Raw genomic sequence first — 25,756 nt, 5'->3', positions numbered from 1 at the left:
AGATGTCGAGGTTCTCTTTGGGAGTGACAAGATTGGACAGGATTAGGAACGAGTACATCAGAGGGACAGCTCATGTTGGACGTTTGGGGGACAAAGTTAGGGAGGCCAGATTAATATGGTTTGGACATGTTCAGAGGAGGGAGAGTGAGTAATTTGGTAAGAGAATGTTGGAGCTGCCAGGCAGGAGGCAAAGAGGAAGGCCAAAGAGGAGGTATATGGATGTAATTAATGAGGATATGAAGCTAGTGGGTGCAAGTGGTGAGGATGCAGAAGATAGGGATAGGTGGAGAGAGATGATTCGCTGTGGCGACCCCTGAAGGGAAAAGCCGACAGAAGAAGAAGAAGATATATATATATATATATATATATATATATATATATATATATATATATATATATATATATATATATATAATACCGTCTAAGGGAGTTTTTCCCTGCTCCACTGCTGCCTGAGTCACCTCAGACTTGCTCATTTGGGATAAATACATACACGTTGTGAACTAAATATATCTAATATTAGTCTTGAATTTTGTATTCTATTAATCTTGATATTATTCTTTATATTAACCTTTTGTTCTATTTATATGTTCTGTCAAGTTGCTTTGAGACAATGTCAATTGTTAAAAGCGCCATACAAATAAACTTGTATTGTTTGTATGGCGCTTTTAACAATTGACATACAGTATATATATATATATATATATATATATATATATATATATATATATATATATATATATATATATATATATATATATATATATATACTGTATGTCAATTGTTCTGTGTAAAAATATATATATATCTGTGTAAAAATATATATATATCTGTGTAAAAATATAACATATGTTTATAACATATGTTATATAACATATGTCCACAAGATGGAGACATTTAAAATGAAATGAACAACATGTACTGTATAATAATTATATACTGTATAATACTTCATATATACTTTTATATGCACAAATTATAACTATGAATAAATTCCAGCTGAAAGGATCAAATGAGACATTAAAGTTCCTTAAAGTTGTGAAAATTTACACAAAAGCATATCATCAGTCGTAAAGGGTCAATTGTTAACAGTGTAAAAATCTAAAATACATCAGTTCAGAAGTTTATCTGCTTTTAAATACGAAATAAACATTTTCTTTCTTTTCCACTCATAAGTGATGCAAAAAGTTTTGCTTTCAAGTTTATTTCTAGAGATTCCTCCCTTGATCTATGTAAATACTTATTAGCATCCCTAATAAACAAACAAACAAACGCATTAATGTTGTTGCATTGCTTTTTTTCATCACAATAAACATGTTTTTATAATAAAAAATATGTAAATGAATGGTGTTTGTAGGTTAACAGCGTTGATGTTAAACTGGAAAGTCAAGAAATGATGCAAATATCTGAACAAAAATATGGCAAACATTTAAGCTTTTCCATTTCTCTTGGGTTTCACTAGCAGACTTGCACAAACATTATTGTTGTTCTTGTTGTTGAAAGGGATTAAAAAAGATCTCTGATACCAAAAAGTTTACCCCATATGCAAATTTTTTCGTGCGCGTTCGCGAGGCAGAGTTACAGAACCGTGCACGCGCGAGCGTCCAGAAGCCGGAAACATGGCGGCGCTCATGTCACTGACTCAGGTAACTCAGTCTTTAAAGTTTAATTTTAATTGTTTTTACCAATTCGCTTCAGCTTTTAAGCACTTAACGACATTTAACTAACCATAAACTAACCGTACTCACCCCTAAAGGGGCTTCTTTGCGGTCGTGGAAAGTGAAATTGACTTCAGGTTTGTGAGTAAAAATGATATCAGGAAGCTAATTGTAGCTAAAGCGACTGTTGTTGTTGAGGTGGAGACACAAAAAACCTCCGACATTGAGACGTTTACAAACCCAAAGCGAAGTGCAGCACTTTCCGTGTATTATATCAAGCATATATATGATAATGTTGCTTAGAAATGAGTGTTTGCTTGTTTGGAAACTTGTAATATATCCGTCTTCGTTTGTAGCTGTGAAAAACCAACCGTGTCTCCTACTCAGGTGTCTTGTGTCTCTTATATAAATATATATAACCTTATAAACCTTCATATACATTTGACACAGATTCATTCTCTTAAGAAGAAGCAGATTTAGTTGTATTCGGTTCACCACGAGTTTACTGTTAAAGCCAGAGGTTACAGAGACCAAACAGACAGATTCTGTTCACAATAAAAACTTTAGTGTTCTGTGAAGTCAGAGTATAAACTTGCTATGAGATTCTGAGTCTTCTATGATGGGAATTTATAATATTTATGATTACAGCAGCGGTTGTCTATAATTTATATTTATATGTATTCAGAATACAGATGAGATTATATACTCAACCAAGAGGTTTTAGGGAAATGCACATCTTTACACTATACACGTAGAACCGTTTAAACCAGGAGGAGATGACGCACAAGTGCACAAAGCTTGGCGCAGAAGACCAAATCCGGCGGAAAGGAGACGCAGCGACAATAACGCAGTACTACAGGAGACATTAAATGATTTGCTTGGGTCATTGGGAAGATTTGATCTATGTCCTAGACACAGTTTTTGGGTTATTCGTGATTCGACTCCCACTGAAGCGTAAAAGGTTAAGATCCTTGCTTGAACGTGGTGGTGCTGTGCTTCAGTACCGTAGAACCTTAATGACAGATTTAGTCTCGTTTGTTTTTAATAACATACTAAAGTTTTGTTGTCTTTTTATTTTTGTATGTTGATTTTTCTGTTATTTTAACCACCACACAGAGATTCCTCTTCACCTTATTATACAAAGTTATTCTAAACAATAATGCTTATTATTCAATTTCTGTATTTTTGCAGATATCAAACGGAAACCCAGCATATGAAACCTTCTACAGACAGGTAAAGTGGTATTGCTCGCACACCACTATTTATATATATATATATTTTGTGGCTTGGGGAAATGTGCAATGTGACGGGTTTTCTCAGACTGAGACCTGTTTATTTGGTTGTTGTTTGTGTATGTTTGCGCAGGTGGACCCAGGAAACATGGGCAAAGTTGGTGCAGCTGAAGCCGCTCAGTTTTTGAAGCGGTCAGGACTTTCAGACAGTACTCTGGGGAAGGTACGACCGGTTCATGTTATGGAGATGTATGTACTGTTAAATATGTATACTACAGTGCTGTCAAAATGCTGTGACAGATTTAAATTAACGTGCGTGTTCTAACACAACGTGTACTAAAATAAGGAGTCTTCAGTGTCAGTGGTTGTCAGAGGTAACTTTAAGGACAGAGAAATTTTCTTAGTAACAAGTGCAGTTTTGGGCAATTTAACTTTAAGGAAAAAACAAAAAGACAGACACTTGTGAGGAAACGATTGTTTATAGCTGACATATTGCGATGATTCATTTCCTGTAACAGCACTGCATGTTGTGTTTTCCTTTCTGCTTAATTTTGTTGTTTGATATCATAGTCTGATTAATCTTTCTCATATGTTGTTATTTCAGATCTGGGATTTGTCAGACCCAGAGAGAAAGGGCTACTTGGACAAGCGGGTAAATGAGTCTGTTGTTTCATGTGAGAATAGACATGCGGTGGTTTTCGTTTTCATGTATAAAAGAATCTATTATTGTTCATTGTTATTATGCTACACTACATTAACTGTTTAACCACCCCATATTCCACAACGATGTACGTATATTTAATTTAACTCTGCTTAATGTATGTTGCAGCTGCTGCACTGGTGTTTCTAATCTTGGATTTTTTTCTTTTTCCTGTTCTTTAGGGCTTCTTTATTGCACTAAGGCTCGTGGCTTCAGCACAGTGTGGTGGTGATGTCGGTCTGGCCTGCCTGAGCCAGACTGTGTCAGTTCCTGCCCCTAAATTCGTAAGCATTCCTTAAACCTTTATGGCAAATTGGAGAATAATGTAAGTGAAGATGTTTCATAATACACGAACAACTGAAAGTAAATCTGAAGTAAACTAAAGGAAATGTTCTTTTCTGTTTGTGTAGAGAGACACAGGCAGCCCTTCTCTCATACCAACATCTTTCGGTGACTCCACATGGGCAATGAAGGTGAGAAGTTCAACGTTAAACCGCAAAATCTAGGTTTCATTGGTGGAAGATTTTGTAAAGTGTTCAATGCAAAAGTTTGTGCCCCCATACTTCTTACTGGAATATTGCAAACTAAGGATTAAAAAAAAAACTCTTCAAAGTTTTTTCTTTCTATTTACTTCTCAAGTCACAAAAAGTTCTCACTATTTGGCCTGATGTTTATTAGGATAATGATGGAAGACCTAACACAAACTAAATTGTTATTAATTACATAATAATAATAAATAATGTCTTCTTCATGTTGTCTTAAATTTACTCTCACACTTACTTGCTCTCTGTCTCTCTCTCTCTCTCTCTCAACTGTAGTTTGATGAAAAAGCTAAGTATGACAGCATATTCGAGAGTCTCTTGCCCATCAATGGGCTTCTGTCAGGAGATAAAGTCAAACCGGTCCTCATCAATTCGAACCTGCCGCTCGATGTGCTCGGGAAGGTATGTTGTTTAAAGAGAAATATACAATGAGGCTTGCAGTTTCTGAAAACGATTTATTTTCCAATAATGTCACAACCCAAAGTGTTTTATTCCTCTTGTACCGCAGAAATAATGCCACCAATTAATTTTTGTGATTTATCAATCAACGTCATGCTTTTTATATGTTGTGGAACGTCTCAAAAGTCAAGTTAGTTCCTGCTATCGCTTGCGTTATAGCAGTTTTTCCCTCATCAGCCTCTCTTTTCCCCCTCTTAAAAATAACCACAGCAAATTAATGTTGTTTACTTTGTTAAAGATGTTTTCTTCCTCTGGTTATTATTGGTCATAGATCATGTAGATTCCTGTGAAAGAGCTTTTGCTGTAGAAAGTATTATAAAGACATTTATGTTTATGACATTTGGCAGATACTTTTATCCAGAGCGTCTTAATGAAGGGCTTTGAAATCTGTTAGTAAATACCTCCTGCTACTGGTTCACTAGGTTAAGGACTAACAAAACCTTTAGTTTAAAAAACATTCAGAGGAAGTGTAGTAGAGAAAGCATGAATAATCTGTAATGAGTAATCAACAGCTACTGACCAATCACATTCGAGAATTCACCGGCATTGTGGTTTAAACCCAGTTTATTACCGTTTACCGCTACATTATAGGTGTTATGTGTATTAACATGAAATAATAGTATGTCTTTTTTCGAGGTTGATGTTTATTCGGAGGGTTCAGGAAAATGCTTTATTGGCATGTTTTGTGTTCTTTTGTCAGATCTGGGATCTCAGTGACATTGATAAAGATGGACATTTGGATAAAGAAGAGTTTGCAGTGGTGAGTTACAAATATAGGTATAAGTAAGTTATTACATCATGACCTGTGTGATAGATATGTAGGAAAATGTCAACAACAACAAAAATGGTGCATTTATAATCTGTTTATAAATCAGTTGCAAGGTTTATGATACAAACCTAGGATGCATACAGTATCTAAAAACTTATTTCAAACTGATATTTATTGGTATATTTTGTATTTGAGAATTATTGAGTGTTTACTTCTCTGCGCAGGCTATGCATTTGGTCTACCGAGCCCGAGAGAAAGAACCTGTTCCTTCCATCTTACCGACATCCATGATCCCTCCATCCAAGAGGAAGAAGAGTGCAGTCGCTCTGGTCGGCTCTGTGCCCGTTCTGCCCTCGAGTCCTTTCCGTCTTAAAGAAAACCTTCGACCCACGATGCCTCTCTCCAAGAGCCCTCTGACCATCACTTCCAACCTCTCACCTTCAAACTCCTTTAGGAGCCACAGCCCAAGTCCTAGTCTCAGTCCTGCACCACAGCTGGTACACATATACACATATACACACACACACACACACACACACATACTTTGATAATAATAACAGTATATTTTGAATAAACTGTTATATTAGGAGCTCTAGCAAGTTGCAAAACAATCCAAACACAAAACAATCCTACAAATGATGTGGACCACCAGCTTTCAGTCCAAACACAAAACAATCCAAACACAAAACAATCCTACAAATGATGTGGACCACCAGCTTTCAGTCCAAACACAAAACAATCCAAACACAAAACAATCCTACAAATGATGTGGACCACCAGCTTTCAGCCAGTCAGGACAATGGAACATCCCATTGGGACAGCACCCAGGCATTATTGCTGTAGGGAGGGACGATATTTGTTTGAATTTTAGGTTTCAGAAGGTCTAACTCTAGCCAACGTTGTCCAGAATTGCTGACTATACCTTTAAATTTGAAAGGAATGATGTTCCATGTGGAGTGCTAATGATTTCCAGGTTGTAAAATAAACAAGGAGCCGTAATAGAGTTAATAAATGGTAGTTCGATGGTTATACAAACGTTACCACCCAGAGAAGACAAACATTCCCACCCAGTCAGGACATTGTATCAAATGTCAGCCCAAACCTGCATGAACATTAACAGTCTCTTTGGATAAAGATTTAAGATATGCTTTATGGCAAGTCAAATGTTGCCTTCAGTATACTGTGTGTCTTTGGAAAAAGAACGAAGAAAACCTAAACATGTAAAAAAATATATATCATCCAGGACTTCACTTGGTTAGATTCTCTTTTTAACCCCAACGTTTGTGTCAAAGGTTTATGTTTCAAACCTGTAGGTGCTGTTTTTAGCATTGAATCTGTGCTAGTGAAACTGGTTCCTCAACATTCTGAGCATGATATGATACCCTCTTTCTTTTGTGTTCATGTCATCATGCCATGCCTTGTGTGTTTTACACCTTTAGTCTTATCCTTTTCTGGACTTTTCTCTTGTACCTGTCTACAGTGATGTGTTGAGGAATGACGTTTTATCGGTTTATTTATCATTCTTTAAATTGTTATAATCATATGATAAATGTGTGTGTTTTTCGACTGAATTCGGAAAATCTTTTCTCTCTGTGTGTGTGTGTGTGTGTGTGTGTGTGTGTGTGTGTGTGTGTGTGTGTGTGTGTCGTAGCCTGTTTCAGCAAACTGGGTGGTGCCTCAGGATGACCGAGAGCAGTATGAGGAAATCTTCGAGCTAGCTGACTCTGATTTCGACGGTATGGTTGGAGGAGGTGAAGTTAAGGACATCTTTATAAACTCAGGGCTGCCCCAGAGTGTCCTGGCCCACATCTGGTAAAGATGCTGACACACAGCGGATTTCAGTTTCTGTATGGGTTGTGTATGGAGTAGAGCATTATGGGGCATCCTGTTATAGGAAAATAATCAGCAGTGGAGTGGTACATGTTACTGTTACCATCCTGTTTTTGGTGCTCTCATTAACAGCACATCCTGAAATGTTTTATTCCTTTTATTTCAAAGCTTTTTAAAACATTCCCATACCGGCTTTTCCTTTTTAAAACCAAGTGCAAAGTCCTCTGTCCTGAAGACGTCCTGATACGACTTTATGTTGTGAATTCAGTAGCACTGCTGCATAAGAAACATTAAATAGCAGCACTGTCCTGCCAAAGCACGATATTGAATACATGATCGTTCGTTTTTATAGAATGAAGCTTTCGAATTCCGTTTCAATCCAAAAGATTCAGACCTGTGCTGCATTAAATTCACGTTCTCCCTGTCTTTGTCTCTCCTTTACTTCGTTTCTGTAGGTCACTAGCAGACACCAAAAGTGTGGGCAAATTGACCAAAGAGCAGTTCTGTCTGGCCATGCATCTTATTCAGCAGAAAGTTAAAGGTGTTGAGCCTCCTCAGACCCTGAGTCCTGATATGATTCCTCCTTCAGAGAGGAGCTCTGCTGCTTCTACCGTGAGTGCATAGCATTAACTAAAGGTGTCCAGTATTATCTGCAGAACACTAGTATAGCTGTCAGTGGTCATGCTTGAAATGAAGACCTACAGCTACACCAGCGCTTTCAGGATAATACTGAGGCATCAAGGTCTTTGATGCCCTCTAGTGGCTGGTTACAGAACAAAGTTTTACTGTCTACGGTGTGTGTGTCTGTATCTGTGTGTGTGTGTGTCTGTATCTGTGTGTGTGTGTCTGTATCTGTGTGTGTGTGTCTGTATCTGTGTGTGTGTGTCTGTATCTGTGTGTGTGTGTCTGTATCTGTGTGTGTGTGTCTGTATCTGTGTGTGTGTGTCTGTATCTGTGTGTGTGTGTCTGTATCTGTGTGTGTGTGTCTGTATCTGTGTGTGTGTGTGTGTGTGTGTGTGTGTGTGTGTGTGTGTGTGTGTGTGTCTGTATCTGTGTGTGTGTGTGTGTGTCTGTATCTGTGTGTGTGTGTGTGTGTGTCTGTATCTGTGTGTGTGTGTGTGTGTGTCTGTATCTCTGTGTGTGTGTGTGTGTCTGTATCTGTGTGTGTGTGTCTGTATCTGTGTGTGTGTGTCTGTATCTGTGTGTGTGTGTGTGTGTGTGTGTGTGTGTGTGTGTGTCTGTATCTCTGTGTGTGTGTGTGTGTCTGTATCTCTGTGTGTGTGTGTGTGTCTGTATCTCTGTGTGTGTGTGTGTGTGTGTGTGTCTGTATCTCTGTGTGTGTGTGTGTGTCTGTATCTGTGTGTGTGTGTGTGTGTCTGTATCTGTGTGTGTGTGTGTGTCTGTATCTGTGTGTGTGTGTGTGTCTGTATCTGTGTGTGTGTGTGTGTGTCTGTATCTGTGTGTGTGTGTGTGTCTGTATCTCTGTGTGTGTGTGTCTGTATCTCTGTGTGTGTGTCTGTATCTCTGTGTGTGTGTGTCTGTATCTGTGTGTGTGTCTGTATCTGTGTGTGTGTGTCTGTATCTGTTTGTGTGTGTGTGTGTGTGTGTGTGTGTGTGTGTGTGTGTGTGTGTGTGTGTGTGTGTGTGTGTGTGTGTGTCTGTATCTGTGTGTGTATGAAAGAGAACAGAAGTGTTTGGATCTAACACGTTACCACTGATCTGGTATGTGTGATGATTGTGTGTGTGTTGATTTAGTCCAATCTGTGTATAAACACTGCTACACACAATAAATAGATAGAAATAAAATATTTTATCAGGGACATGTACAGATCGGTGGTGTGTATTTAATACACACACATCAGGCCAAGTTTAGAGTCAGATCTTCCTTTTCATGGTCAGAGATTTGAGAAGTTTAATGAAATAGTTTTCGTTGCATAATCTGTAAATTCATCTTAATATCATATTTCTTTTTTGACCCTCTTCCTTTTTTTCTTTCTGCTCTCTCTTCATTCTTACATTTTTTTTAATCCTTAGGCAATCTCATCAGAAATCTCCTCAGGAGTCAGTTTTGAATTGACCGGACTGTCGAATATGTCCAGGGTAAGTCATACGTTTTTTTTTTCCTCCTTTAAATAAATTGTCTACTGACATCTAGTGTTTACTTCCATGCACTGCAACAGATTATCATCATCTTTTCTACACCTCTCTCTGTAAGGGGTTGTTATTAAGCATAAACTTGGGCAGCCACTGTGCCTTGCTTAGTTGTTTTATCTTTTTAGGAGGTCATTAGTTCAGTGGTGCCAGTGGAGTTGACAGGAAACAAAGAACTTGACGACATTAGCCAGGAAATCGCACAGCTTCAGAGGTGAGACTTTTTAATAAGTGACATAATAAGAAGCAGGATGTATGATTCTAATGCGATGATGTGAGATTAATATAAGTGTACTGACTCAATGTACCCATTTAAGGTGTGTGTAGACGAGTCATTCGGATCCGCTGAGAAGTTTCTTTTTCAGTCTGCTCAGCAGTAGGTCTGATACTTGCTATGTTGGCGAAAGTGATCAACTTCACTACAAATTCTTCTTAACATAGAATAGTCAGTCAGTTTTTTTCAGCTTTACACAGGTTATTTTTGGTGTTTTGTAATAATAAAGAAACGCCTGTGAAACATAACTGCTCGTGGCTTTCAATACGTTTGTGTTAAACGATTGAGTTTGTCCTGCAGAATATTGCTCTTAACTGTCTGTTTATTTATACTTGAGTAGTGAGAAGCGCGGCATTGAACAAGAGATCAGGCAGAAGGAGGAGGCCCTTCGTCTGAAGAACAGCGACCTTCATGTAAGGCTCAGACTGACAGAAGTCATCTATTACTTAACAGCACATAACTCTATCTGCTTCACTATAAGAGCATTTGTCATTGAACTTTCAACAAGACCAGAATCCAAACAGAATTTAGGGCGCTTGGACATTTTCAGTCAAACATGTGTGTTGGTCTCTGTGAGTGCTTGTTCACTTATGCTGTCTTACTCTCAAGAACATAGTACTTTCAGTGCAAAACAGGATTCTGTACCAAAACAGCACACCTGGAACTTGTTGTGAAAAGTTTGTGTTTTATTACAGAGTAAAAAAGTGTGTGTGTTTCTTTTTTCTTTTTTTTCTTTTTTTAACAGGCCATGCAAGTGGATTTGGAGCAAGAGAACAGCAGTATGAAAGACCTGGAGCGACAGACATTTGGTGCTCAGAACAGACTACAGGAGATGGAGCAGCAGAGGAGCAAACTGGAGAGCAAAGTGAACGAGGCCAAGATCAAGGTCCAGGAGGAGAGCAGCAAGGTGAGAGAGAGAGAGAGAGAGAGAGAGAGTGCAAGTAACAAAAGATAGATGGCAGTAGAGAGGCAGAAAAATTGAGAAAGCCCAATGTGAATAAGTGATAGAGACAGACGGAATAAGGGTTATAGTAATCGAAAGTCAGCAATAAAGATTTGTTGAGAGCAAAAGAGAGATTATAGATTGAGAAAAAGTGAGGAAGAGCCTGAGGGTTAAGGATAAAAATGCACCATCATTGATCAGGTGTGTGTGTGTGTGCGCACGCGCACAGATCTCCTCTTTGCAAACACAGATCATATCTCAGGAGACAACTCAGCATACACAGGAGAAGGAGGTGAACAGGACCAAGACGGACTTGTACTGCCTGGAACAGGAGGAGAAGCAGCTGGAGGAGAATCTGAATGCAGGAAAAGCCAAGCTAGAGAGCATCCTGAAACTGCTCAGAACCTCTAAAAATGAGATGGATGAGGTTAGAGGCAACACACACACACACAAAAAGAGAGGATAGACACCGTTAAAAACTTCTGTGTAACGTCAGCAGTTTCTTTGATTTCGTCTGAAGGTCCAGTTTAATCTACCAGTTTATCTTTATCTTCACATAGGTACGGGAAGAAATCTTGCAGATCCAAGAGAACCAGAAGGAGCTGAATAAGACAATCGAACGCTTTGACAAAGTTCTCAATGGCAGCGTAATCAATTTGGCTGAAATCGACCAGCTCCTTGCTGAAGAAGGCTCAGGACTCAGCAGCTCAGTGGTTAGACTTCTGCTTTTTAAAAGCTTTTTATTACAGATTTGAACAATTTTGTGATTTGTGTCAGATTTTCAACACTTTCAATCCCCAAAGTCCCCTCTACATCTACTGCTGCTGTAGACACACAGGAACGTTCTTTCAGTATGCACGTAATCTAACACATGCACTAGTTAAATATAATGCTTTATATATGAATTTATGCTCGTTGACTATTTTGTAAAGAACGACTTAAATATCAGTTGTTAAAAATATTATATAAAATATTACTGACCCGGCATTATGAATTATCGGCTATACGGAATTGCTAAAACTCCCCTGCAATGCGGCTGCACCTGAGAGACTCTTACACCCATTTGTAAACAGCACAGACGTCTAAAATAACACATTATTTGTCACAAAGTTTCCATAAATATGCCGCGTGCCAACCGTATGCCTTTTATTTGCACATGAGTTATGTTCCCGAAAATAGAGCTAGAGAAGTGTTTCTCATCCTGCCATAACTCACTCTTTGTATGTGCTCCATGCCACTCACTGTCAAACCCACTTCCATGGAAGCCCGTTTCCTCTGACGTCACTTTCATGAGCTGTCCTCTCTCCCGAGCAGGAAATGAGTAGATGAGGGCTCTGTTTGGGACGCCGTAAAAACTCTCCTCCTTCTGGTTACTTTGATTATATTTCCCCCCCCAAAGCTGAGCAAGGCAGCAAACAGCGTCTCTGAACGGTGCGTCTGTTTCAGGACTCTTCCTCCTTCAAGTCGAGGCTGGCCATGTTTAATAACAACGGTGCTCAGAACTACAGCGTGGATCCCTTTCAGACCGAGGACCCCTTCAAAAGCGACCCCTTCAGTAAAGGTGCTGTGATGTACAGTGGTAACTGAAACTATAGTTCATAGTGTGAGTAAAGTGTTAAAGTCAGATAGAACCCCAAAGCTACAGGTTTTAAAGTGTCAGATGAATAACAGAATGTGTGCACTGTAGTTTGTGTGTTAAAAGGTATCATATCGCAGCAGCTCTGACCAGCGTGCTGTTAGTGTGAGGCAAATCTATATTAACACGGCATCTTATACATTAACGCTGATTCGAGTAACCTCTATGTCACAGGGATTGTACAACAGACATTCCAGACAATTTAAGCCTAATACTAAACTGATTATTTTATGTGAGGAGACACACATATAGTATAACAGGAAATAAACCATGATATCCCCTGATAAGGGGGGAAAATAAATAATAAGAATAATAAATAGCAGGTAAATAAATAATTAATAAATAAATAAATAATAATGTTAAAACTAAATAATAATAATAATAAATAGGGGGGGAAATAATAATAATAAAATAGTGTAAATAAATCAATAATATAATTATAATAATAAATAGGGGGGAATTAATAATAAATAAATAATAATGATTTGCCTGACCTAACACACTTAGATGGCAGTTGAAGCAACACTGAAGAGCTACATAAGACGACAGGGATGAAAAGATGACGGTCTGTATTGAAGACTTTTTTTTGTTATACCTAAAGATGTTTTGTTCCTCTAGCTGACCCATTCGGTGGAGATCCCTTCAAACAGAGCGACCCGTTCAGAGACCCTTTCAGCAGCTCGGATCGCTTCAGCAGTCCCACCAGCACTGTAAACGTGAGTGTCCTCTCAAGCTCATGTTTGGGGATGTGTTTACGGGTCGGAGCGGTTTGTAATGGGTCACAGCTATGACATGTCGGTTCCCTGTTTATTAAAATGAGATAAAAACATCTTCACTAACATATACGCCGTTAAAATTGCTGTAGTCGTTTGATAGCTAATGCTTATTTGATGTAAAAGTCAGTGTTCTTGTGTTGGTTTATCCTCAAGCATTACTCAGTGAGCGATCATCGACTGTCCCAACAACTGCCTTCATATTCGACTAAATTATTCCCTAAACTAAATGTAGTAAATAGAGAATAAGTGTAAAAAGTCTGACACTCCCATGACAGAATAAGCTAAAAATAAATATAGATTAACAGAAAAACAAAATAGACTTCAATGTTCACAGTGAAGGATTTATTTTGCATTTGAGGTTACTTAGAGAAAGAGGAACTCCTCTGGGGAAGCACCATCATCTCACTGTACTCTCTAAACCATGAAAAAATACTCTCTCTATATCTTTGTCTTTTTTTTTGCTCTTTCTTTATTTTCTCTCTCTCCGTTTCTTTCTCATGTTCCAGGCCAGCCCTTTTGGAAGGCAACGGAACCTCGCATCTGTCGGTTCTCCTAAGTTTAAAGACTCAGGTACTGTATGTTTACTGCTCGTTCAGAGCTTCTCTCTTGATTAATCAGGCCACACGACTGCCCGAACGAGTCACACAGACGTAACACTGAATTTTTCCACTGCACATTACCACATTAGCAAAGACGAGACCTGGCACAAGCCCACAGATCCTGGGGTTCTTGTTAGTTTTCCACTAACTTCAGAGATGGTTGGAACGGTCACAGTGATGACAGTAAAGCCGACTATGTCATCGTCATAGCACACAAGGATGCCTTTGTACAACGTGATCCATTGCTGTGCTAAAAATGAAACGCCCGATTAATTGTTTTGAAATCGTGTTAACTAGAAAGAAAGCAGAAAAAAAAATCTTAAAATCTGTGTACCATTTTTGAGACCAAAAAAAATTACACAATGGCACACTGTTGCAAAAGAAATAGCTAATGTTTTTTAAATGCTGTTTAGCAGGGGTTTTTTTTTGTTTATTTATCTGTTCCTGGTGAGGAAACCTAAATGTTCCAGCTTCACATTCTTTGTCAGACATCTGCACCATCTCAGGAAAGGTCTGCAAAACTGTCCATAAAGGGAAGCTTCAGGGCTTTCTGGGTGTTTGAAGATTCTAGATAAAAGTCGCAGTGTTTCATAATGTAGCCCATACACACACACACACACACACACACACACGCACACACGCACACACACCACAATCTTCCTCTTAGGTTAACCCATACACTTAATCTACTTGACCAACTTATAACCACACCATATTAGCTTGGATGTAATGACACAATAATATACATTATGCAAGGACAGATACATGACGAGGTGCGCTGTTATCGCAAATTTATTGGAACTTTACAACAAATATAAAACGTCATACCGTCACCAGCTTCTCCTTTTCTCTCTCTTTTATCTCTTTTTTTCTCTAAGATCATAAGAAAAGCAGCTTGTCTTTTAACCGAGAAGCCCAGAAAGCCGTGCAGACTTTTCCATGACGGAAAGTTTGTTAACTCCTTGAAACTGGAGACTCCTTCCATCAATATGAAATAATATCTCCTTAGTGAAAAAAAAAAAAAAAAAAAAAAAAAAGTTGCTATGGCAATGATTATGTACAAGAAAAGGGCATTAATATAAACCTGTCAGTTGAATCACAGCCAGATTAAATAATCAGCACCTTCTAGCCAATCAGATTAGGGAATTCTCCATTACTGGAATTTTACAGCATTACAGCGATTCAGGTGTAGCTAATATAGTAACGGCGCACTTTCCACAAGAAGGAGTCATCAGGTTCACACAAAGTGAGTTTCAGAATTTTTTTTCTAATGCATAGCACTTCAGATTTTCCTGTGGTGTAAAAGCTATTTATAGAGCTTCAGACCTGCATGAAAAGAAAAAAAAACCTCCAGCTGTTCTTAAAATAGTGCTGCCTAAACAGACGTTGCTTTGTGGCCAAACAGAACACGCCACTAACATGTTACTGCAGGAAAACTCTCGAGGAACACTGACACTTTTCAGCTGCCCCGATCGCTTACGCTGTCTTTCGCACGCCATACACGTCGAACAGCTACGCACTATTTCTGTTTTCTCACCAAGGAAATGGGATCAATTTATGAAAAACACAGTCCCGTACAACTCTTGTATGAATACTGGCTTGTGTGTGCTGCATTATTACTGGTCCTGTGTAGAATGCATGGAATAAACACAGGGGTTTCCACTTCTAATATCGCTTAGCTGAAGGCCAGTTCTGTGGTCACCAACACAAGCAGCACATTGTGGAGAAGAGAGGGTTTTTTTTTTCTTTCTTTCTGTTTTCTGTTTCCTTACTCTCTGTTTATTGGTTGTTCATGAAGTTATAAACTGCGTTCTGTAGCAGTAGATAAGGGCTGTTTGCCACAGTCCATCGAACGCCGCCGCCACTTAACTCTGTAATCAGTTAATTAAAGACATACGTCATAAGCATCGCACAGGGGAACTCAAAGCAGGCTTTTCAGGAGAAGTCATGGAAAACGAAACAGTGCGGCCACAGTAAAGCCACGTGCCTAAAATAAACACGCGGCTCCCGGAGTGTTCGTGACGCCGCTGCTGACCCGATGGAGCTTGTGTTTCCGTAGTGGAGAGAAAATAGCAAAAACATACCTCTGTCCCTGTGTGAGAACGAATCAAATGCATCACGGCTGTCTTTCTAATGCTCTCTTTTTCCCCTCTATTCTACCCTTTCCCCTCCAACATAGATCCCTTTGCTCCGACGGACACTTTTGGCGGGAACGGTGGCTTTGCCGACTTTGGAAATATGTCAAAGGTAGGAGGGAGGTCAGCGGTGAAACGGCCTATTCAGTAATCAGACCACAGGAAAGCACAAGTACATTTTGCACCACCAGTAGTTTACATGGCGCTCGTTATCTATCATCTGTCCATAATGGCTTATTTATGCCTTTACCTAGAATCACGAGATGATTAAGAAGATAATTCAGGGAATTTTTAACTAAGCGTAGCCTTAAAATAGCTCTCTGGCATGTTCTATAGCATCCTCACACAGTGCATGTTGTCTTGTTTGCTGATGAAGTTGAGACCCGTTTATCGGTTTAAATCATCTGTGTTCTCTTTAAAGGGATCCAGTGGGCACCCTATAGGCCGAAAACCCACCTACCCGCTACCTCCACCCAAAAAACCTGTACCAGCCAGACCAGCGCCACCTCCATATGGTGAGTGTTATTTATTTGTGTGTGTGTGTGTGTGTGTGTGTGTGTGTGTGTGTGTGTGTGTGTGTGTGTGTGTGTGTGTGTGTGTGATGTATCCAGTTAAACCACATTCATTTGATCCCCTTTACTATGTGGTGTGTTTATTGTATACACACCCATCCAAAGATGTCTAGCTGTGTTCATTTGCATGAAAGCTGTTAGTCATGTGACATAATTAGTTTGTGTCGAACGTCTTAACTTCCCCATGTGCCACGAGACGTCACGTTTATTCTCTGTCTTTTGATGTCCGTAAAAATGTCTCATCAAGATACAGTGCTTCGTATAAGACTCGTAAATACGTGCTTCGTTTAGGATTCAACCAGCAGTTTTAGTTTTTAATTTGCTGCAGCTAGCTGTTTAATAGCACCTGGAGCATTGCTGAAGTATTATGTCCTTTTAGTGTCGTGGAACAGTTGCTCTTCCATTTTAACCAAGGTTTCAGTTGTAGCTGCAATCATTCTGCTCTGATTTCTCTGCTCTCTGTATTTCATCTTGCAACTCAAGGCACACTCCCTTGTATATCCGTCTAAACGCGTTATCAAGTAAACTATGGATCTAAAATCTTTAAAAAATATTTATTAAACATTTATTTGGTTTTCACTCTGGTTCCTTGACCTACATCTGCTACTAGAATTAGCGCAGCAGTCAGCAGAGCATAGCTTCACGATCGGCTGTGGTATTTTCCCCTCACACTTCTGCTTTTCAAGACGAGTGGAGATGTATTTAGAATCCATGCAGTCGACTGAAGGAAGGTGTGGTGTGTGGCTGCCTGGATAGGATAGGATAGGATAGCAGTTAACCCTAGATAAAGTTTCATCCACACAGGTCATGATATAGACCAGGGTCTTTAGTTAATAGCCCACTCTTTGAAGCAATTTTCTTTCTGGCCATAATTAAAAATATTCTTGTTTGTCGTAATTTATTTTTTTTTTGCTTTAAGTTCGAACGACTTGTAAATTTGCGTTAAGACCGACCATTTTTTTACTCTTCAAACAACTAATACATGAGCAATAAAATAATATTAACGGGTTCAGGCACCATAAATTATTCATTGTTTTAATGAATTTTTTAGATGTATTATGGTCCATAAAACATCTAAAAAAAATTCATTAAAACAGCTCGACACCGCTTTAACTTGGCACGAAGTTCTGGAAAAACTGTGTCCAGCATCAAAATAAGGTTTGCAATGATGTGCCCGAAGGCACAGGTTGAAGACCCAGTCAGTGATGTCACGACTAATTTGTTAAAAGTCATAAAAGTCATACCTACGTCATCACCATCACCACCTTCTACCTTTTTTTTTTTTTTTTTTTTTTTTTTTAATGTTACTGCAAACCAAAATATTTTTCAGGATGGCCTCAGCCCCCTAAAATAATCATTTGAGTGAAGTGAACATCGGTATGAGGAAAAGCAAAGGCACTTTCATTCTGAGTCAGCAGGTCTTTGATGCCACACCCGGGGTTTGAACAGGCACCCTCTTGGTTGTTGGTGCAGAATCCATTGAACCACAAAAACCATGTTTTCTACACCGTTGCTTGTTTTTTATTTTGTTTGTTTTTTTCTTTGCCAGTTTGATCTTATGACCCTCAGCCTTGTTTTTTGTAGCCATAAAAAAAAAAAAAAACCAAGGATGTCAAACTAGGTAGAGGGCTTAGATTTTCTAGAGGGGCTGCAGATATACAGTCATTGTTTGTCTTCTTGTAATACACACAATTGTTTTGGTGAAATCAGGTGTTGGATAAAAGAAATAGAAATCAACTTTGCCGAGTTGGACATCTCTGTGCCGTGATCAGAACGAGATTAGAAACGTCATCAAACGTCAAAACCTTCAGTGAAGTGAAACCTAGTAAAATACACTTCTGTTAGAGGGGATCGAGCTTTTTGGCCTGTACTGTAGATGAAAAGCTCCCAATTCTATAATGCTTACTAGGTGTACACAGGGAGAACTCGATTCCATTTGTGTTGGACTTACTTCACTGTCCATCGCTTGGACACTACACATGTATTCACTTTCATTTCTGGCATTTGGTACTGCATGCAGAAGAACAATCGATTTGACCTTTCCCTCGTGTGCTGTTTACACGCCGTGTCGTGCTATTTATGTGCGTACGCTACCAGGAGTTGTTTTTCTGTTGTCGTTGTAGACATGGGCGGGGTGCTGCAGCGTTGCTCATATCACTGAGCAGAGGAAATGTAGAGATGAAGCATGAGAGAGAGAGAGTGTATGTGAGAGTTTGTGTAAGAATTTGACCGCCGTACACACTTCACACCCTTCAGAGTAGCATAAAGTGTTAGGTTCCCACGGCGGGCTAAAAGGGTTTCTGCCAGCATGTTCGCTCTGCTTTTGGTTTGCTATGCAAATTTGAGTAAATAACATCTACTACTCTGTTTTGTGGTTTGCCTTGCCTCCTCCTGATACTACTACTCCTACTCCTACTCCTACTTCTACTACTAGCAACACCTACTACTATTTCTACTACTACTAATAATAACAATATTGCTGCTTTTACTACTAATAAATCTATTACTAATTATCATTATTGTTCTTAATAACAGCATTTATTTTTTCAGCTGCAACTTGTCCTTACTATTAGTAAATCTAATACAACTACTCTATTTCTATTAGGACTATTGATATTACATCTATTATAACTGCTGCTAGTACTAACACTATACTGTTATGTCTGTATTCTCTGTGTCATTATTATATGTAACCGATGTTGCTTCTGATAGTAATTCTAGCACTACTTCACCTGTTAATGTTGTTAAGTAATATGAATAAATAATATTCTTATTTTGTTTGTGCTATTTGAAGTATTTCTACTCTACTCCTATTACTACTAATATTGTTATAACTTTTATTATTTTTATTATACTATTATAACTATTATTTGTGCTCATGCTATTCTTCTTGTTTGTGCTATTTCTAGAAAAAAAATGCATCCCCTGTATTTTACAGATAGGAAAATAAAGGAAACTGTTTTACAATTTATTTGTAAATAAATTAATTCCAAGACTTGGCCAAATAAAATGATATGCAATTTAAATAGCCCAAAAAGATTGAGGAGGATCGAATGCAGCTTTACTGGTACAAAAGAAACTGGAGGCAGTTTGAAATGCAGAGACCAGGACATGCAAGTCATTACATAATAGTCATATTACACATAGCTTTTTTTTTTTTTTTCCACTAGTCATATATTTGTGATCGATTCTGTTCTTTAATCTGCCTTAAGGGTGTGTAAGCTTTTGCTCTCAACTAAATAATATAAAGGGAAAAGTGATTGAAAGTCTATCTGTAGAGGGTGTTAAGAAATGAAGAGAAGAAAGATTAAAGCTTTAGAGGTTGTGAAGTTGCCTGAGGTTCACATGGGTGGCTAAATTCACCCTTGCCAGTTTCTGCTTACTTCTCCCTCTTGCTGCGTTCTGCTTCCTCTGCAACTTTCAGTAAATACCTCCCTTTGCTTACACGTTGTGATTCACTCATGAGAAAAACAGAGGAAGCCTAAAACGAGTCTCTTACTTGCTCTGAGCAGCTGCTGTGTGACCTTTTGCACTCACAGTGTGGCACATGGGTGATTGTTGATAGGGATGCATTTATTTTTCTCAAACCACATCAGCAGCGTTTTTTTTTTTCTTCTTCTTCCCTCTGCAATGTTTTTGATGCATGAGCATCTACAGACTGCAGACAATCTCCAGAAGATCATGTATGTGTACTACACAGCCTATGGCTCAACTATCTTGTGTTGTGTTTGTCAACAGTTGTTGTAACGGCTTACGGGCGTTGTAATTGGTTTTGAAAGGTGGCTTGAATTTGCAGAAATGAAACTGTAGCTCTGGTTTTGGTACACCGCAAGTCAACCCTTTTAAAACTCCCCAGCCTGATCTCATTGCTGCTTTTTGTTCAGGGGTCACGTAGTCGTACAGAAGGTATGAACAGTGATTTTATGTTTTTTCTAACTGATGTCCTCTCTGAACCGTTTTAGGCACAAGTTCAGCAGGAACTCGTAGAGGAGTTGCTGCTCATAGACAAACACAAGGTGTTCCCCGTATTCCGAAGCCTCACGAGGATCCTCTCTCCTCGTCGCAGTCCAGTAGAACCGCCTTAACAGACTCTCTTGCTCTTGCAGACCTTAGAGCCGTAAGTCGAGTCTACAGCAGTTAACCGTCGATGGTGTGTCCAGCTTAGCCAGCGCTGAGTGTCCCCGCAGGCATGCCTGCACGTCCTCTATCTGTGTCCGTTGTGCTGCTTTCTGTTACGTCGTGCTGTGTTCTTTTGTATTGTTCATCCTAAGCTGCAGCCATGTTGTCATTTTGTCTTGCGTCACAGCCCTAGTCCCAGCATGCTGCCCCTCCCCCGCCCCCGTCAGCCGTTCATTCATGTTTAGCTGGATATCCAGCAGTTTCCGAGACCTGTACACCTCGCTGCTCCTAAGCGTTCTGTATTATTTGGTATTATCCTCACCCACGCACCCAACTATATGTCATGTCTGCTTGCCTTCTGCGCGATGTCATTCACATGAACCCATTTATTTTTCAGTTGTCAGTACGCTGTGAACTTTAAATGAAACATTACAATTTAAAATCTCATCTATTGATGTTCAAATTAACATTGGAACTCTTTTGTTTTATACTTCTTAGTTTAGTCTGTTTTCAATTTAGTTAACCATTTCCTACGTGATCCGCAATTCTGTACGACGTCCTGCTGACGTCGTAGCCGTTAGGATTGAACTCTACTGAAATAATACAGATCATTTATCCACTCCATAACTCTGATCATCCCGTAGACTGACTCCGGTACAGATCCTAATGCAGCTACGTGAAGACGCCGGGACGGATCACATCAAAACGTCTACGCTGGAGTTCTCATTAAAAGGAGAGAAATAAGCTCAATGTTAATAATGTTCCTTTGTTTCTGGGAGCTAGAAGCAAAACCTGGAACAGGAACAAACCAACAAATTTGTCACTGCACACTTCATAAAGATTTCAATATAAACATGTTTTATTTTATTTTTTTTTTACAGGGTTTTCCTTTTTAAGCCCAGTTTTGAATACAGAAATAAGATCATAAGCTTGCCTTCATGCATCTTAAACACCGTTTAATATAAAGATCACAGACTTTATGCCCTCTTGATTGTGAGAGCTTGACTTTTTAACCTCAGAGTAAAAACAGGAAATGAGTGGCATCCTGACCCAAGTGTCAAACCCCAAGTCTTTGTGTTGAACAGTGCAGCTTGTGTTTAATTACAGTTTCTGGTTAAATCTACACTGGTTATTTAAATCCCTAGTTATTTCATCTCCATTTTTGGATAGTAAACCTGCTTTAGGGTTGTTGTTATTATTATTGTCAGTAATGATCTAATTGTATGCTGTACTAGACCGTACTTCCACTGCGAAGCTTAATCTAAAATACGCCGACGTGATCCGGTCATACGGCGCACAAACACCGTACTAGTGCCCTTAATGCTTAGCTACAGCTTTTGCATGCCGTTGTTGTACTGTGTGAAGCCCTTGCATGTGTATCGCTATGCAAGCGGTGCTCTTTTTGCTGTTCCTGATGTCCTTCTGTGTAACACAAGCTTGTGTGTGGTGATGTTTTGTTTGTTTTCCCTAAATTTAGTCCTGATTGCTTTAGAACTGTTGTAATGTGTCTCTCTCCCAGGCCCTGAACATTTGAAGGTAAGTCAGCACAAGGGTTTGGTGACCACAACCCGGCTTTCTGTATGTTTGAGTGTTAACCACAGTGAGCACCTACTCCACCCGACGATCACACAAAATCCGCTTCACCTCAAATGTAAAAACAGATTGATTTCATGTTCACACTAAAAAATGCATGTGAGCTTTAACCGCGTTCACAGCATGCAGATATACATGTGTATATATATATATATATGTGTGTGTATGTATGTATGTGTGTGTGTGTGTGTGTGTGTGTGTGTTGTAATGCATTTAAATACTGTACAAGTGTAAACTCTTAGTGGATTGGGAACCTAAAGCACGTGAAATGAACGACACACAGATTGTGAGGAGGTTAATGCCGTGAGGTCGGGTTTAGGTGGCTCACATTTCTCACTGGTCACTTCACTAGTTATTCATTTGTGCAGTGAGAAATTCTAATCACACTTTTTTTTTAATTTATTTATTTCAATTGAGTTATACATGTCATTTAAACAATTCATTTATAATTCGTTGTGATTTATAAGGCTTTCAAATGATACTAAAGGAAATTAAATCAATGGTTCTGAAATCCGTGGTACAGAACTGAGCTCCAGAGATCTCATGACCCGACAACTTCCACTGCTTTTGAGTACAAACCTCTAGCCGGTAAAGGCGCAGAACGGACGGCGAGAACGTTCTGACTATAATGAAGCGCGATCGCCCGAGTATTAACACAATCGCTGTTTATCTATCATTAAAGTAACATTGATTCTGAGATACAGCAGTGAGATGAGTTACATTCAAACTCGAGACAGCCTAAGATTGTGGGTGAGGTTATGAGATTGAAGCGAGTGTTTGTTTTGCACAGGGTTTGTGTTTGAGTTGATCGCACAGCTGAGCATGTCTGATCATCTAAAGGCATCGCATCTCCATTATCGAAATAAAGCACCTCCATCAGACACATCCTAAGAAATAAAACCTGACAGGTCATGCTGGTGTCGGAAAGTCATCGACGCCGGCGTGGTGTGATACGTTCACACCGTTACCACACCGGCGTCGATCATTTTCAAATAATGAAATTCAGCATGTCCTGAAGTGTTGTTTTTTTTTTTTTTCTTTCTCGAACACCACAGCAGTTTGCCAATGTTAAATTTGATAGCAAACAACGTCGCTTTTTTGAAACCAGTTACATTTAACGTTATCATTTACGTTAAGGCAAATATTAACAGTCGTTTCCTTACCACTCTCCTTTTTCCTCTTTTGGTGTTAATAAGACGCAATTGCACCTTTTCACAATCCAGAGAATCTGCAAAGCACAAAATCCTCTGTTCTGAAGACCGTTACAGGCCCTTACAGAGCGCTAACACTGGAGACTCCTTCCATAAATATTCGTCATCTCATTACCAAATATCGATGATTATGTTTTTCTGTTAGATAAGAGCACATTTTTAATCCACTTCTATTTAGCCTTAGATTGCATGTACAAACCAGATTAAAGAATTCAACAGTGCTGTGGTATAAATATAAAAAAAATTACAAAAGTAATTCTTTGTTTTGAACTGATCAGTTCCATTTTTTGGAATCAGAAAATATGTAATAAATAAATAAATAAATCCATCAATGAATCCATCCATTAGCATGTTTGCATGCATATCAGATTGTTGTGTGTACTGTTTCTCTGTCGTGTCCGATTCGAGCCTCTCACTGTCTCTCGCTCTCCTTTAGTTCGGAAATGAAGTGGAACAGCTGGAGTGGGCCAAGCGAGAGAGTAAGAGGGAGGAGGATCGCCTGAGGAGGCTCCGCGTCCAGGAGCAGCAGGATCTGGAGCTGGCACTCGCTCTCAGCCGGGTCGACATGTCCAGAACGTAAGGCCAGTCCACAGTGCCTTGTCCAGAGCCCTACACTGCACCGTAACCATCCTAAATACCGCTTCCTCCGAGGGTAAAAAACAACAGAACACAAGGTCCATTGAAATCCTCACTGTCGAGCGTTCCCCTGAGCTTTGAGGCTCACATAACTCAGTTGTTTTCTCTGCTGCTAAAATTGCACTCTGTCCCACGCTGCCTTACACACAGGCAAACCAAGTCTCTCATGGGTGTTTCCCAAGTTCTAATTAAAACGCATGTGATATGCCTTTAGACCATACTGAACAACTGATCAGAGGTTGTATGAACTAAACATAGACTCCTACTTTATAATATAGAAATCTGTTGTTGTATTTTTTTTTATGGAGCACTAAATTTTTACCAAATACAACAACAGTAGAAGAGAAAGCTTCACAACCAGGGGGTTTGATTCAGACGACTCTTCTCCTTCTGCTCTGTTTGCTTTGGCGCCGAAACGATTTCCTTATTGAACTGTAATCAACACGAGAGCCGTTTATCAACACGTTGAAGCAGTACCGTCACTAGTAGGTGCTTGTTTTGTTCTTCCTTTTTTTTATTATTATTAAAAATCTAATTTATTAGTAAAACAGCACATCATTTAGACCAAATACTGTCCAAAGAATGTTACAGACCGCCTCCTTATTCATATGAACCATATCAGACTAGTATTTCTAGACTAGTAAAATGGCTAATACTCCTCACTCGAAGCTTTCTGAAAGGTCACAGGCTGTTTATCCAAAGTTGTTGTTGTTGTTGTTGTTTTTAACTGGCGTATTCGATGATATTTCCGACTAGCCAAAACCATCTAGCTGACAGCTTATTGGAAATGTATCGAAGGTTAATGTATATGTCACATGCTAGGCTTCATGCTAGATCTCCGCTACTTCTTTCAGGGCTTAATTTTCCTTTTTAATGTCTCTAAATGCATTTGACGATATATATAATTAATGTTTCTCTACCAGTCTGGTGCATCAAGCACTAATTGCAAGTAGGAATTAAAGTCGTAAGGGCTGGAGCCGTATAACGCACCACGGGATTCTCGACGAATCATTCGAGCCGTCGTGTGGATCAGTCAGTTTGTGGGATACGAACGCTTGCTTGTCATGCATTCGCTTGCGATCGACACTCGCATACGTGTGCGAATGTCTGAAGACTGAAGACATCACCAAGACATCGTGCACTGCACATCTGTGTTTCTTCAAACACACGACTTAAGTGTGATTCTGGTGGATCTTCATTCATCATTAAAGCTTTTCTGTAATTAAATGGTTTTTATTACACATATGCAAACACTCAGAGTAAGTTATCAGTTATCAGCATACACTTTAAATCTGATTCCCAGCCTGAGAGTTTTGTGTAGTTTTAAGAGTGTGATTGAATTTTTTTTTATAAGTAACCCACACCGAGCGTGCAATTTTTCTGTTTGTTTTTGTGCTGGTGGTGAAATGCTGTGTATGATGACGACATTTGAACTGACGCAGGAAAAATTGCGGTGCACCCGAGGTCCTAATGAAGGTTTTTTTTTTCCCTTTCTTTTTCTTATGGCCTTATACTGTATATGGTGTTATTTCTTTGTTCTAATATATTTATTGTGTTTGTCAAACACTATGTTTATAATATTTCCAGTTTCTATACATCGGTTATAAAATGTAAGATAAATATTTATATTTTGTTCAGCAGAACGGAGTGTGTGTGTGTGTGTGTGTGTGTGTGTGTGTGTGTGTGTGTGTGTGTGTGTGTGTGTGTGTGTGTGTGTGTGTGTGTGTGTGTGTTCTGCACATATGGATTGAAGGTCCAAAAATGATGGAATTGTTGGAAATTGGATTTTATTTGCTTAACTTTGCTATTAAACTCAAACAACATGTGAATTGAGTGAGATTTGTTTCTAACGCAGTCAAATTTCTTACAGATCGCAGATTCCTTCCGGATTACAGTGTGTTGGTTTAGGTGTCCCACACCC

At 39.1% G+C, this 25,756-nt stretch overlaps 1 protein-coding gene across 8 annotated transcripts; it reads left to right on the top strand.

Moving 5' to 3' along the window:
- The first annotated feature begins 1,553 nt into the window (after positions 1-1,553).
- eps15l1b (epidermal growth factor receptor pathway substrate 15-like 1b) lies at positions 1,554-25,664 on the top strand. 8 transcript variants are annotated; one of them, XM_027150514.2, is made up of 25 exons: positions 1,554-1,646; positions 2,850-2,891; positions 3,024-3,113; positions 3,495-3,542; positions 3,773-3,874; positions 4,001-4,063; positions 4,409-4,534; positions 5,292-5,351; positions 5,585-5,857; positions 7,012-7,172; positions 7,646-7,802; positions 9,225-9,290; positions 9,470-9,555; positions 9,956-10,028; positions 10,361-10,522; positions 10,788-10,985; positions 11,119-11,271; positions 12,005-12,119; positions 12,813-12,910; positions 13,477-13,540; positions 15,749-15,816; positions 16,126-16,219; positions 20,239-20,393; positions 21,915-21,931; positions 23,636-23,773. In XM_027150514.2, the coding sequence occupies exons 1-24, from the start codon at positions 1,620-1,622 to the stop codon at positions 21,927-21,929; spliced, it is 2,496 nt and encodes an 831-aa protein (XP_027006315.2). In that variant the 5' UTR covers positions 1,554-1,619; the 3' UTR covers positions 21,930-21,931; positions 23,636-23,773. The 8 variants fall into 8 exon arrangements, 7 of the variants coding, with proteins under 7 accessions (XP_027006315.2, XP_027006318.2, XP_027006313.2 ...); XR_007139097.1 differs by lacking the exons at positions 21,915-21,931; positions 23,636-23,773 and adding an exon at positions 18,400-19,959 and having other exon boundaries at positions 20,239-20,380; XM_027150517.2 differs by lacking the exon at positions 20,239-20,393 and having other exon boundaries at positions 23,636-25,664.
- The last annotated feature ends 92 nt before the right edge of the window (positions 25,665-25,756 follow it).

This window comes from Tachysurus fulvidraco, chromosome 22 (assembly GCF_022655615.1).
Source record: "Tachysurus fulvidraco isolate hzauxx_2018 chromosome 22, HZAU_PFXX_2.0, whole genome shotgun sequence".
NCBI classification, from domain to species: domain Eukaryota; kingdom Metazoa; phylum Chordata; class Actinopteri; order Siluriformes; family Bagridae; genus Tachysurus; species Tachysurus fulvidraco.
Note: the sequence above shows the minus strand (reverse complement) of the source record. Positions and strands in the feature narration are given on the sequence as shown.